At 44.4% G+C, this 11,464-nt stretch overlaps 2 protein-coding genes across 4 annotated transcripts; one reads left to right on the top strand and one right to left on the bottom strand.

The window, feature by feature from the left end:
- Positions 1-142: 142 nt before the first annotated feature.
- Positions 143-4,138, top strand: BUD31 (BUD31 homolog). The gene is made up of 5 exons (XM_024205287.2): positions 143-244; positions 1,380-1,487; positions 2,232-2,354; positions 2,649-2,815; positions 3,863-4,138. Exons 2-5 carry the CDS (start codon positions 1,394-1,396, stop codon positions 3,911-3,913), a joined length of 435 nt encoding a protein of 144 aa, XP_024061055.1. The 5' UTR covers positions 143-244; positions 1,380-1,393; the 3' UTR covers positions 3,914-4,138.
- A 704-nt stretch (positions 4,139-4,842) lies between these two features.
- PTCD1 (pentatricopeptide repeat domain 1) lies at positions 4,843-11,392 on the bottom strand. Of its 3 annotated transcripts, none has more exons than XM_024205283.3 (9): positions 11,352-11,392; positions 10,361-10,912; positions 9,736-9,876; positions 9,154-9,372; positions 8,351-8,452; positions 7,158-7,931; positions 6,832-6,948; positions 6,093-6,275; positions 4,843-5,715 (listed from the first exon to the last, which is right to left on the bottom strand). In XM_024205283.3, the coding sequence occupies exons 2-9, from the start codon at positions 10,859-10,861 to the stop codon at positions 5,536-5,538; spliced, it is 2,217 nt and encodes a 738-aa protein (XP_024061051.2). In that variant the 5' UTR covers positions 10,862-10,912; positions 11,352-11,392; the 3' UTR covers positions 4,843-5,535. The 3 variants fall into 3 exon arrangements, with proteins under 3 accessions (XP_024061051.2, XP_024061052.2, XP_029767099.1); XM_024205284.3 differs by lacking the exon at positions 11,352-11,392 and adding an exon at positions 11,150-11,198; XM_029911239.1 differs by lacking the exon at positions 11,352-11,392 and having other exon boundaries at positions 10,361-11,048.
- Positions 11,393-11,464: the final 72 nt, after the last annotated feature.

Below are 11,464 nucleotides of genomic sequence, written 5' to 3'. Positions count from 1 at the left end.
CCCACCACCCGGGGCGGGGGAGGAGAGGGAAATTCCTTACAGGCATTACAATGGGCACCAAATGCACGCGAGGATTGCTGTGAAACTCACGCTCCCCACCCAGAAAACGGCGAGTGAGGTTAGAGTCACTAAAGCGACTAGGCAGCGGAAGGACCCCCAGCTGCTTGTGACGCCACAGGGGAGCGACGGATTTGAAAAGGCGGAAGCTGTAAATAGCGATCGTCTTTTTTTTTTCTCCCGGCAGGTGAGTTCCCTTCTTTCAGGGAGGGCGATATCCCTCGGGGCGGCGGTGGGTCGCATTGCACTGCCCGACACGCCGCTGGGCGGGGTGAGAGTAGGGCAGGGGGTACTAGGCCACAGGCAGGCTATTGTAAGAGGTGGCGTGTTCTCCCTTAGAGCCTAGCAACGAGAGACCTGCGCCTGGCCTGCTCCTGATTCCAGCCAGCCCGCTTCGACCCTCCCTTGGGGTGTCTGGTCTGGGTCTCGTACAGAGATAGGCCCCTAGCTACACGCAGCAACTACGGGTCAATAGTACCAGCTTTCAGCCCAGCCCAGGATGTTTAAACCCAGGTTTTCCTTGACTTGGCTCGGTGGTTTCACCATATCTGTGTATAATAGTTACGGCCATAGTCTGTGGTTAAAAGCAAACGTGAGGGGAGCTAAGACTCGGGGATTCCCAGCTTTGTCACTGACTTGCCGGGTGATATTTGGCTTCCTGGTCTTTACAATGGCAGTTATGATGCCTATGTATCTCTCAGTAGTTTGTGACGCATAATAGATAGGTCTTTGGATTGAAGGCATTAGAGAAGGGTAAAGTACTGTTAACTGGGAAACCTGCCCTCAAAAGTGAAGGGCTATGTTATGAATTAAAACGGGGGGAGGGATAGCTCAGTGGTTTGAGCATTGGCCTGCTAAACCCAGGGTTGTGAGTTCAATTCTTGAGGGGGCCACTTAGGGATCTGGGGCAAAATCAGTACTTGGTCCTGCTAGTGAAGGCAGGGGGCTGGACTCGATGACCTTTCGGGGTCCCTTCCAGTTCTATGAGATAGGTATATCTCCATATATTAAAGGCTCCCTCCCTCCTATACACCGATAACATGTTAAACACTTATTCATTGTTTAAAACAAAAAAAAACAAAAAAGTGTCAGAGCATGTCATTTGTTTGTTCCTTAGTTTCATTTATCTCTAAATAAAAAAAACCACCTCTATCTTTATCATTGAAAAAGGGGTAATGACTGCAAGGGAGTCAAAATAATGCTGAAAAGTCTCAAGGGCTTCCTTATGCTTTTTTTTGGAGGGGTGGGGGTGCATGATGACCTTATGATATCTGGAAACATAAGTGCTATTGAAACTTGACCTGCATTTATCCCTATAACAGCCTTTTTTGAGAAGATGCCCAAAGTAAAGAGAAGCAGGAAAGCTCCTCCGGATGGCTGGGAACTGATCGAACCAACATTGGATGAGCTGGATCAAAAAATGAGAGAAGGTAAGTTATGAAGCCAGATGCTGGTTCGCATGTGACCCTATGATTGTACAGTCCTTAAGAGCTTCAGGATACATGTTTTATAAAAGGACAGCAAGTGTGGATTTTTAAATCTGTTTTCATTAGGGGCTAATAATGAAGATGAAACATTTTGATGATGATAATTTAGTGTGTTAATTTCCTGCATTAAAAGTTACCCCTAGAAGACAAATTCCTAATTCTAATTTAGGACACATGGGATTGGGACATGGCAGAATGAGTTACGTGGATCATTTCTGGATCTATGGCTTAATTTGCAAATGAAATGAATATTGTTCTGAGTCCATAGTACTCCACCCAAGCTCTAAGGACTACTGTAGGCCAGGATTGAAGCACGCTGGTATAACTATGTGCAGGGGGAAGCTTGCATTGCAAAGGCCAGCAGTGTTTGGTTCTAGTCTGTGCTGTCACTCTTGGTTTCATGGGTACTCAGATGTGCCTGTCCTATCCAATCATTATACCTGCATTTTCCTTACCATCATCCCTTTAGCGGGCTGACTTCCTTTCCAAAGGGAGTGCATGAGAGTTAAAGACCTCCTGTGTGTATTTTTACTCCAGTGAATTTTGTTTTTGACTATCTCCCCACACCCCTTTAAAACTACATTTTTTTTCTCTCGGAACAATTGTGCTTTTTTTAGGATATATAGTGCTGTAATAACTTATAGGCCACTGACAGTGAAATCTGATTTCTGTGCCCTCTTTCCTCAGCGGAGACTGAGCCTCATGAAGGGAAGAGGAAGGTGGAATCCCTCTGGCCCATCTTCAGAATTCATCATCAGAAAACGCGCTACATCTTTGATCTCTTCTATAAGAGAAAAGCTATTAGCAGAGGTAAAAAGCTTAAATATTTGCTCTTGTGGTGAAGAGATCACAGCTTCCATATGGAGTGTCTGAATCATTAGCCAGTGAGTGTAAACCAGAATTAGATTATTGATGGGAAAGGATTAAATAATTGTTCTTAAAAAAAAAAAAAAGTGACTTTCCCTCTGTCTGTATTTGCTAGCAAGTGGAACTAGCAATGAGAACTAGATTCAGTGTAAGGACTAAAACTTTTTAAATAAACTGTTCATTTATCTGCCTCCAATGAGAATTCTGTGGTGCTCACCAGTCACCTCTCTCGTGCAGAACTGTATGAGTACTGTATCAGAGAAGGATATGCTGACAAAAACCTGATTGCAAAGTGGAAAAAACAGGGTTATGAGAACCTTTGCTGCCTGCGCTGTATCCAGACTCGGGATACCAACTTCGGAACTAACTGCATTTGCAGGGTCCCAAAAAGCAAGCTGGAAGTGGTATGAATTTTTTATTTGCTCCGATGCTATTTTCCTTGCTTGGATTTTGAGCCAGCAGTTATGACTTACCATAATTGTATTTCCTCTGCTACCTTTGACAATAGTATCAATTTCTAGTTTTCCTTACCACTGGATTCTGCTGTTAAGTGGCCATCCTCTGTTTTTCCTGTTTCCTGAAGCATTTGCCCATGAAAATGACATTAAGGGGCTAATATAGAGTTGCCCCAGTTACCTTCACACTTAACCAACTAACATTCTGGTGCAGTGTTTAGGGTGCTAGAACAACACTTGAGACCAGAGCACTGACTTCCTATACATAGTGTCTTGAGCCTAATTACGTGTATTACTGTGGCATCTAAGAGCCCTAGTCCTAGACCAGGACCTGATTGTGCTAGGCACTGCACAAACACAGAACAAAGAATGGTCCTTGTCTCCTGCAAGTCAGGCTGAGGTATTTTTGAGAGGGATTTGACTGTGGCAAAGTAGAGTGAAAGGAATCTTAAATACCCAAAAGGAAATACAACTGTCTAGTTTCTGATGCGTTCCCTTTCTTCTTGATAACTCGAGCTTGTAACATAGCTATAGTGCAGACGTTCCCACTGCTTTAGATGAAAATTTGTAATAGTAGGGAGGAAAACTGATAGTCCTAGATGTTAATTGGTCCCATGACTGTCTCTTGAACGTTCTATTCATAGTTCCAGACTGCAGAGTCCCACTGATGCACTTCTTGGCCAAACCTAGTTCTGTAGGATTCCATAATCTTTCCTGGTGGAATATTCACTTCCATTTGGTTTTATAGTAATGCCTGATTCTTGCTTCACCCCCGGAGGGAAGGTGGGGCTTGCGTAGCCTCTGCATAATGTTGCGTAAAGTGGTGGTGGGAGACTGTTTGTAGAGTAGCAGGAAACTTAGAGCTATGGAAGCTTCAGAGGGCTTCCCCTGTTCGAGATGTAGCATACTGCACTAGCTTTTTATTAAGAATACTTGTTCTCGATATAAAGTAACTTATCTGGAATGTGGTGACTAATGCTTGTTTTTGCTTTATAGGGGAGAATCATTGAGTGCACGCACTGTGGATGCAGAGGCTGCTCTGGGTGAAATCTTTAAAAACTGGACACTTTGGGGGTTCTGAAAAGTGCTGATTTCACATCATGGACTATTCCTGCTATAACTGTCTTGTATAAACCCTGCAGTGAGTGAAGCTTCCTTTATCAGTCTGAACAGCAATGTGCCCACCTGGATCATAAAATGCAGTAGTGAATGATTTTGACTAGTCTTGTATAACCATTTTATTTTAAAATAAAATCTTACCTCCCCCCCATAGTGGAGTGGCATAATCTTGTGACAAGGCAGTTCAGAGATTGATTACACATATTCACAATGGCATATGGCTCCTGGCAGCAGAGCTGTATTGTCAGTAGTAGAGGCACCTGTGAATGGGGTCACTTGTTAAGGATTACACAACTCCATGCCATACCCAGGAAGCTGACTTTGTACAACTATCCCTTTGTCTTTAATAGTAGTGTCCTAATTACAAAGTGACTCCCTAAAGCAAGATAGTGAGGCAGGTATACAGAAACTAGTGTACAGGTTTTCTGTTACTTCAAATTTCAGTACTAGTGAGGGTAGCTGGCCTGGCTGTACCATTGGAAAGTCAAGCTTCCTCATTCTCCCTGGGTTACAGCTTTCTGTTAGGAGTGAGTTCCTGGGGTTTGGAATTCTTGTCTGTTACTAAATCTAGCAAGTCCCAGACTGCCAACTTTCAAGCCCTGAACACTTCTTGCGGTGGAGGGGAAGGTAGCTTTCAATAAACTGCTTAACATGAATTGCATTGTAAGTTTAGTGGGACAGCATGGAGATACAAACTGAGTACTTAATTTCATGGATAATCGCACCATTTGGCAAACATTAAGGAAAGTAACCTAGGGTCAAATGTGTATTGTCTCCTATTTGAGCCAAAAACTGGCCTTAGGTTGTCATTAATGTTACAAATGCTTAGCAGCTGTATTCTACAAGCAGCTGTATTCTATAAGCAGCTGTTAGTGTTAAGCATTTTAAGTTCTCCATCTATCATATACTCCATCTCCTCTGCCACATGTGATCACATTGTAGCCCTTCTAAAAACAGCAGGAAATGCAAATGCTTTCTTATTAATTTTCCACAGAAGCATCTAATAAGTGTTTTGACCTTTGAAAAAAAGATAATCCTCTTACTTGTTACTCATGTTTTAGGGGTGATGTTAGTTCCCTAAGAAGGTGCTAGTTTCCTCTCCTAGGGACCAGCAGACATTGGCTGCTGTTCAGGTCTAAAGGCCCTCTTCTTCGGTGATGCCTGGACCCAGAGAGGCAGATGGAATCAAAAACTGCCTTATGATCTACCTCTGAAGATGAATTAGAGAACCACTGAGTAGTTGTTTCTAACAACTCTGGCAATTCAAACCTCTTACAAAATCAAACACAAGCTTGCCACTTACTAACAAAGCATCTGTTAACAGTAGTGAGAAGCGACGCTGTGCTGATGACCACCCAGTCCTTTTTAGTTCTTATTTCTCCTTTCTGTTGAGATGGTACTTTATTAAACAGTCAGAACATACAAGTACAGTGCTGCCAGCTATAAGGCACCTGAAGGAAACAACCCTCCAAATTCCTCTGTCTAGGTAGTTCCAGCATCTGACGTCGTGCACATTCCACACATGGAGAATACTGACTTGCTCTCAATAGTTACTGTTCCCTGGTGCCCTGGGGCTGCGTGTCCTCTGCACTGCCCTTGGCTGCTGAATTCTTAGTTCTGTATTTTGCCCATGGGTGTGGAGTCTCCTCTGCTGCCATTGCTTTTAGCCAGCGGAAATAGTAGCCTCGGAACCCATCAATCTTCTCCAGATATGTGTTCTTTGACTTATACTGCAAGTGAAAACCCAATAGTAAGTGTTATTCTATGGAAGAGTAACTAGGCTGCTCTGATTCTGCAAATTGGAAGAAGACAATACTCCTACTAAGCCGATACAGAAAATATTTGGCAGCTGCACTGTACTCTTAACTGTCACCATTTCAGCTGATGCTTAAACAGGTGGTAGATGAGGAAGATACAATTTTATTGGGGCAGGGAGGAAAGGTAGAGATCTTAAAAATTACTTCACTCTCCTGCTAGGCATTATATAAACAGACAGTCCTTATCCAAAACAGCTTAGTCTCATCTGTGCTTTTCCACATTATAATGTTCACTTCAGCCATAATCAGTTACATTGGTCCTGGTCCTAATAAATGACTGTGGTACTTACCCTGTCAAACTGAGGTGGATGCTGAGCTGCAAACTCCAGCTGGCGTATGACAACTTCGTTTGGGGGGACCTGGTTCTTTCTCATGTCCCGTAGGATTTCTGTGAGGTAAGTATAGTCCAACTGCTTCACAGCTGCATTGATAAGGGTGCTGTAGATGTGGGTGTTAGGAGTAATCCCAGAGTTCTGAAAACACATCAGTGTCCGAATTATTAGTGCCTGCTATCTACTACAGAGCTGATCTCTGCAGACCTTTCTGCCGGAGAGATATGAGCACATCCTAACTGAGGATCTTTGACCAATGTTATTATTTGACCTCAGTGCTGGCAAGTCACATCACCACTTAAGCTAAGAGTGCAAGAGCTGAAGCATAGATACTTTTGCCTACCAACACGCACTTTGGGAGACGTGTGTGTCACAACTCCACTGCAGATAAGGGGGAAGGGCCCGTTGCCTAGGGAGTGCAGCTGCCTTTCCTGTTATGGTTTTGGTTACCTGTACAGTACTAGTGAAGTTTACAATCCAATCCTCCTTCCCATGACCCAGGCATTAAGCTAGACTACTGTACCACAAAGGAGGAGTTGCAGAAGATCTGACTCGAGGGAGTTCCGTTACTTTAGCCTCAGTGAAAGCTCATGTAGAGAAAGGTATAGGATCACTGACTGTAGGAATCCCCCAGTTACTGCTGTCCCAATAATAAAGTAATAATACTTTCCAGTAGCCAGAGCTGTAGTTTTTGTACCTTCATGTCCAAAAGTAACTGCAGTCCATCTTTCTCTCTGCGGCAGGCTATTGCCAAGTTACAAAACGTCTGTATGTTGGGTGATATTCCCCTCTGCACTAGAGCAGTCAGCATGCCCTGCAAAACACAAATACTTGAGTACTCAGACCATTCTAGATGATTTAAGATGCAGCACTGACTGTTTCCAAAAGAAGTTCCAGCTAGTTCTCTTTAGACAGAAGGCTGCTATCTGAGAATGCAACAGAATCCTCAGAGCTCCAATAAGTACACCAGTATGACGATAAAAGTTTGCAGTATAGTCATCATTTAGGGGCTCTTATTCTTACCTTTGCACCTTCTAGGTCTCCCAGTTTACTCTTCTTTCTCAACAAAGTATTAAACAAGGTCACATCTACTTTCACTTTATGTTCATCCAGGACTGTCAATAAAGAGGATTCTGACTGGCTCAAAGGTTCAATCAGCTCAGCCAACAGTGTGAAAGTCTTAATGTTGGGTGCCACATTGTCCTCTTTCATTTTATTCAAAAACCCCTCCATGTTCCCCATCAAAGCCAGCCTATCGGAGGGCGTTGCTACTGTCCCTAAGGAAACCAAGTTCTTACTGGAGATTTTCAAGTCCAACAAATTGGGCAGGTTGCAAGCAGGCTCAAAAAATTGACCTCGGTTTGTTTGAGGTGGATCTGAAATAGCCTGGTTTCTTCTGAAGTCTCCAATCCTACTGCATTCTACTGTCTTATTAGTGAGACCAGCCAATCCAGTTCCTGGTTCAGTCTGAACCTCACTCACGTCTTTGTCTTCATTGTTGATTAAGTGTTCCTCAGCTTTTCTGGAATTTTCTTGAAATATTTGTTTTTCCATGGTTTCCACATCCAACTGGGTAGAAATTCCACTGTCTGCTCCCTTCCTTTTCTGACTTTTCACCTTTTGACCCCGCCTACCTGATACGAGCTTTACTTGAGCAGGGTTTTCATCTGTGCTTCTTAGCAACAAGTCAGAAGCCACAACTGGGTCACCTATTCCACAATCCCTTGCAGCATGGAGCATCAAATTGTAAGTGTAACCATCAGGTTTAATTCCCAATTTAGTCATTTGTCGCCAAACCTGTTTTGAAAGGGAAAAAAATGTAGAGAAGCTTAGATCGAGTTAATGTATGTGAAATGTGTACAGCATTAAAGAAGTGGGGTATTTTTAGCTAGAAGTAATCTGTCATATTTAGACCCAATTATTGTAACATTTTAGGTGCCCACCATCAGGGTTTCTAGCTGCACAAATGGGAATGAATACACTTCTTCAACAGAAAAGACCTCCACACCACAGACCGGACACCCATCCAAACTATTATTAGTACAATCCTGTAGTGCACATGGCACTTTATGGGCATCAGATAAGAAGCCTGACTGAGGAGCTTACAGTTTAAGCACCTTCCACCTCCATCAGCTCCAAAGGCCCCTCCCGCAGGTTCCAATCCCAAGTTACAGATACAACAGTTAAATGAATGGCAAAACAGGATAGAACTAGACCTGCAAGGCATATCTGAGGCCACTCTCCTTGTCCTTTATGCAGCCCATGAGAAGGAAATTGAAGGTCTCTGTGGTGACAGCATGGCCTTTATGCACAATTTCCTAGAGAAGGAAAAGGAAGATTACAGTTACACCAAGGGAGTTTATTCTGCAGCTGATTGCTTAATGGAAAGTACTGCCTTTCTTGCTGCTCAATGGAATCACTTTTTTGAGACACATCTGCAGCAAACTGCATGGGAGGTCTAAGGACTCCAAGTACTTTAAGCAGAATGATGGCTACAGAAAAGAGAAAAACAACATCTGACAGCTACTTCAATCTCAGCCTGTCTCAGCTGAAGGTGCTATAGGGAATAGTGTAGGAAATTTGGGTGGGATATAGGAAGGAACTGCTCAGCTGCTCCACTGTCAGCCTTTCAAGGGGGAGCTGCAGTAGAGGCAAAAGCAACCGCTTTAGATGAATACACGTTTGTAAAAAAGGGACCATAAACCTGACCTTTACACAACACTTAATACTTGAGAGCAGAATTTCAAAACCTCTAAGTCTGAGCCTGCAAAATCCTGTTTTTGTCTGTTTAAACTGAATACTTAAGATATCGAACTACCCAGTATGATTGCATAACTCAACGCAAGCACAAAAGAGTGATCCTTTAAAAAAAAAAAAAAATCAATCTATTCCCCCAAGCTTAAAGGCTAATATAACAATGCATAATTACAACCTGTCTGCAAGGAAAGCCACATGCTTCCCTAAAGTGCTTTGATTAGAGATGGAGATATGTATAGTACAAGAAGATACTCCTCTTTACCTTCAGTACGTCAAAGCATGTCCTGAGATCTGAGCAGATGGCACATACTTTCAGCAGAGCGTGATATGTTATCAGATTCAGCTCCAGATTTTTGCTCTTTAGTTCTTGCCGTAGTTTGAGCGCACTCTGCAGACCCGAATCTTTCCATGGCGACTCAGCACAGGCATTGAAGAGAGCTGTGTATGTAGCGTCTGTGGGGATTAAACCCCGCTTTTTCATCTACTCTCGGGGGGGGGGAAGTTAAGGAAATAATTATATTAAATAAAGAGCCCAGAATTAAGATAAAAAATAGTTCCACCTTATACAGATACCCTGGCGATAGGCACATTAGGAAAACCTAAAATAAATTAGATACAACATCTAAGCTTCAAGGCTACAGTAAATTCTTGAGCTCCAGTCTTCTGAGTCCCCAAGCACAGTGGAAACACCCATGGAAAGGCATTTTGGAGGAAGCATGTCCAGAATGAGCTCTTTCTATGGGATAGAATGCGAATGGGTATACTTTATCTCATGAAAGACCCCCATTGTACTACCTGCCAGTGACCCTGGCCCCTTTCTTAGGGAAACAGCTATAATATTTACATCATTGTAAAGTCTGAATGCCTTCTTCACATAGCCGACTCTGCCACAGCCACCAATCAGAACAGTGTAGTTGCTCTCCTCTGGCTGCAGACGCTCTTCCTTCAGCATCTGCACCTCAAACAGCTTCAGAGCCTCTGCCAGCTACAGACAGGGGAGACAAAGATGAGAAGGTAAGAGAAGCAGTTCCTTAACTAACATTTAATAAAGCAGATACATATACAAATATGGAGACACACTATGATGAGACAAGGGGTGCATGTTTATATTTCACCTTGGGATGGAAACCACTACCCCTCCATTCCTTATGAAGCCACAGAAATGTAATCATAATTCCTTTTCCCAAAGGGGTGACTAGTGAGAGGCCCTCTCCTTCCCACTCAGAGGTTAAGAGCAATTATCACTCTTTAATGAATTAATGCTCTCCAACACCCCTGTGAATTAGATAGATAGATATTACTCCTGGGGAAACTGAGGCTTATAAGGAGGTAACCAAACTGTCCTGGACTTTAATTCTACTTCTGAATTTTTGTCTCCCAGTCCCACAACCAATCTAATAGATCATACTGCCCCTCAATTATCAAATGCCGTTAACTACTCTAGTGATTACAAGACCTGAGAAACCAACCTTGTCTTCCTTTATCAGTGCCTTGCATTGCAAAAAGTACCAGTATGGTGTGTTCTTAGGACCACGTCTAGGTTTCCGTTCTGACACTTTTTCCTCCTCTTCCGCTTGAAATCTTAAGTTCTGCAACTCTGATGTTGTTTTGCGAAAATATTTTCTAGATGAAAATTTATTAGATAGTGTTCCAAAGCCTACATCTGCATCACCGTCTTCCGATTCTTCTTCATGTTTCCTGATAGCTTCAGGGGAGCTGGCAGGGTCAATCTGTTTCAAGTCTCGGTTGTGTAACTTACAGAGACCCTGTGATGAGCTGAAAGGCCTCAGCCTCATGCACGGCAGTCTCTGGCCCAGGAATCTGAACAGACTCGGTATATTTTTGGGACACCCTGAAAAGCTCTTTGGAGTTGCCCAAAACATTCGAGTGTGACACACCAAGGGATAGTAGCATTTCAGGGAGAACAATCCTCCAGGGAGCTGGCGGGACACCAACTGCGTGAACCTCATGATGCACTTCTTGTGTGTCTCCCCTTCACTACGAGGTTAAACGTCCATCTCCTAAAGTCAACAAGAAAAGAGAGCCGATGAGAGGAGCCTGAATGGGGTCAGCGAGGGGAGCCCTCAGAGAGAGAGCGGGAGACACACCAGGAACAGGCACTAGCAAGGCAAGGGCTGAAGGGCTTTTCCCCTGAGGGTGGAGAAAGTCCAGGACCCTGCACATGCTGTCAGGGCTAGTCCCAGCCCCTGGCTCCTCCCTGAGTACAGAGATGGGGGGGGGAGGGGGTGTCCATGCACCTTATGATCTGCTCTCCCCCGCCCTCCAGCCCCGGCCGGCTGGGGCCAGGCCCCACGAGGAGCCCCTGCCCCCGGGGGGGCTCTACCGGGAACCAGGGGGGGCTGCTGCTGGTAGTGGGGAAGAGGGTTTCCGGGGGGGGGGAAGCATGGTCCTTCCCGCCCCTCAGCCCCAGAGCGCGCGACACAACCCCCTTCAACTCACCCGCAGCCCTCGCCTCAGCTCGCGCTCAGGGGCGGGGTCATGGCAGGCTCCCCTTCCCATTGGCGGAGGCGGCCCCGCGCGGTGCATGCTGGGAGCTGGGGGGTCAGAGGTGG

The sequence above is a fragment of the Terrapene carolina genome, unplaced genomic scaffold, assembly GCF_002925995.2.
Source record: "Terrapene carolina triunguis isolate 2854851 unplaced genomic scaffold, T_m_triunguis-2.0 Scaffold93, whole genome shotgun sequence".
In the NCBI taxonomy this organism is placed as follows: Eukaryota; Metazoa; Chordata; order Testudines; family Emydidae; genus Terrapene; species Terrapene triunguis.
The sequence above is the reverse complement of the archived record's forward strand: the minus strand, read 5'-3'. Positions and strand labels throughout refer to the sequence as shown.

What these genes read in the sequence shown, in the direction of transcription:
- BUD31 (XM_024205287.2), top strand. Translation starts at nt 1,394, where the DNA reads ATGCCCAAAGTAAAGAGAAGCAGGAAAGCTCCTCCGGATGGCTGGGAA. An exon ending in GGATCAAAAAATGAGAGAAG is followed by an intron (nt 1,488 to 2,231) that starts GTAAGTTATGAA and finishes CTCTTTCCTCAG; the next exon opens with CGGAGACTGAGCCTCATGAA. An exon ending in CAAAAAGCAAGCTGGAAGTG is followed by an intron (nt 2,816 to 3,862) that starts GTATGAATTTTT and finishes TTTGCTTTATAG; the next exon opens with GGGAGAATCATTGAGTGCAC.
- PTCD1 (XM_024205283.3), bottom strand. Translation starts at nt 10,861, where the DNA reads ATGAGGTTCACGCAGTTGGTGTCCCGCCAGCTCCCTGGAGGATTGTTC. An exon ending in CACTGATAAAGGAAGACAAG is followed by an intron (nt 9,877 to 10,360) that starts GTTGGTTTCTCA and finishes CCCTGTCTGTAG; the next exon opens with CTGGCAGAGGCTCTGAAGCT. An exon ending in GCCTCAGATATGCCTTGCAG is followed by an intron (nt 7,932 to 8,350) that starts GTCTAGTTCTAT and finishes CTTTCAAAACAG; the next exon opens with GTTTGGCGACAAATGACTAA.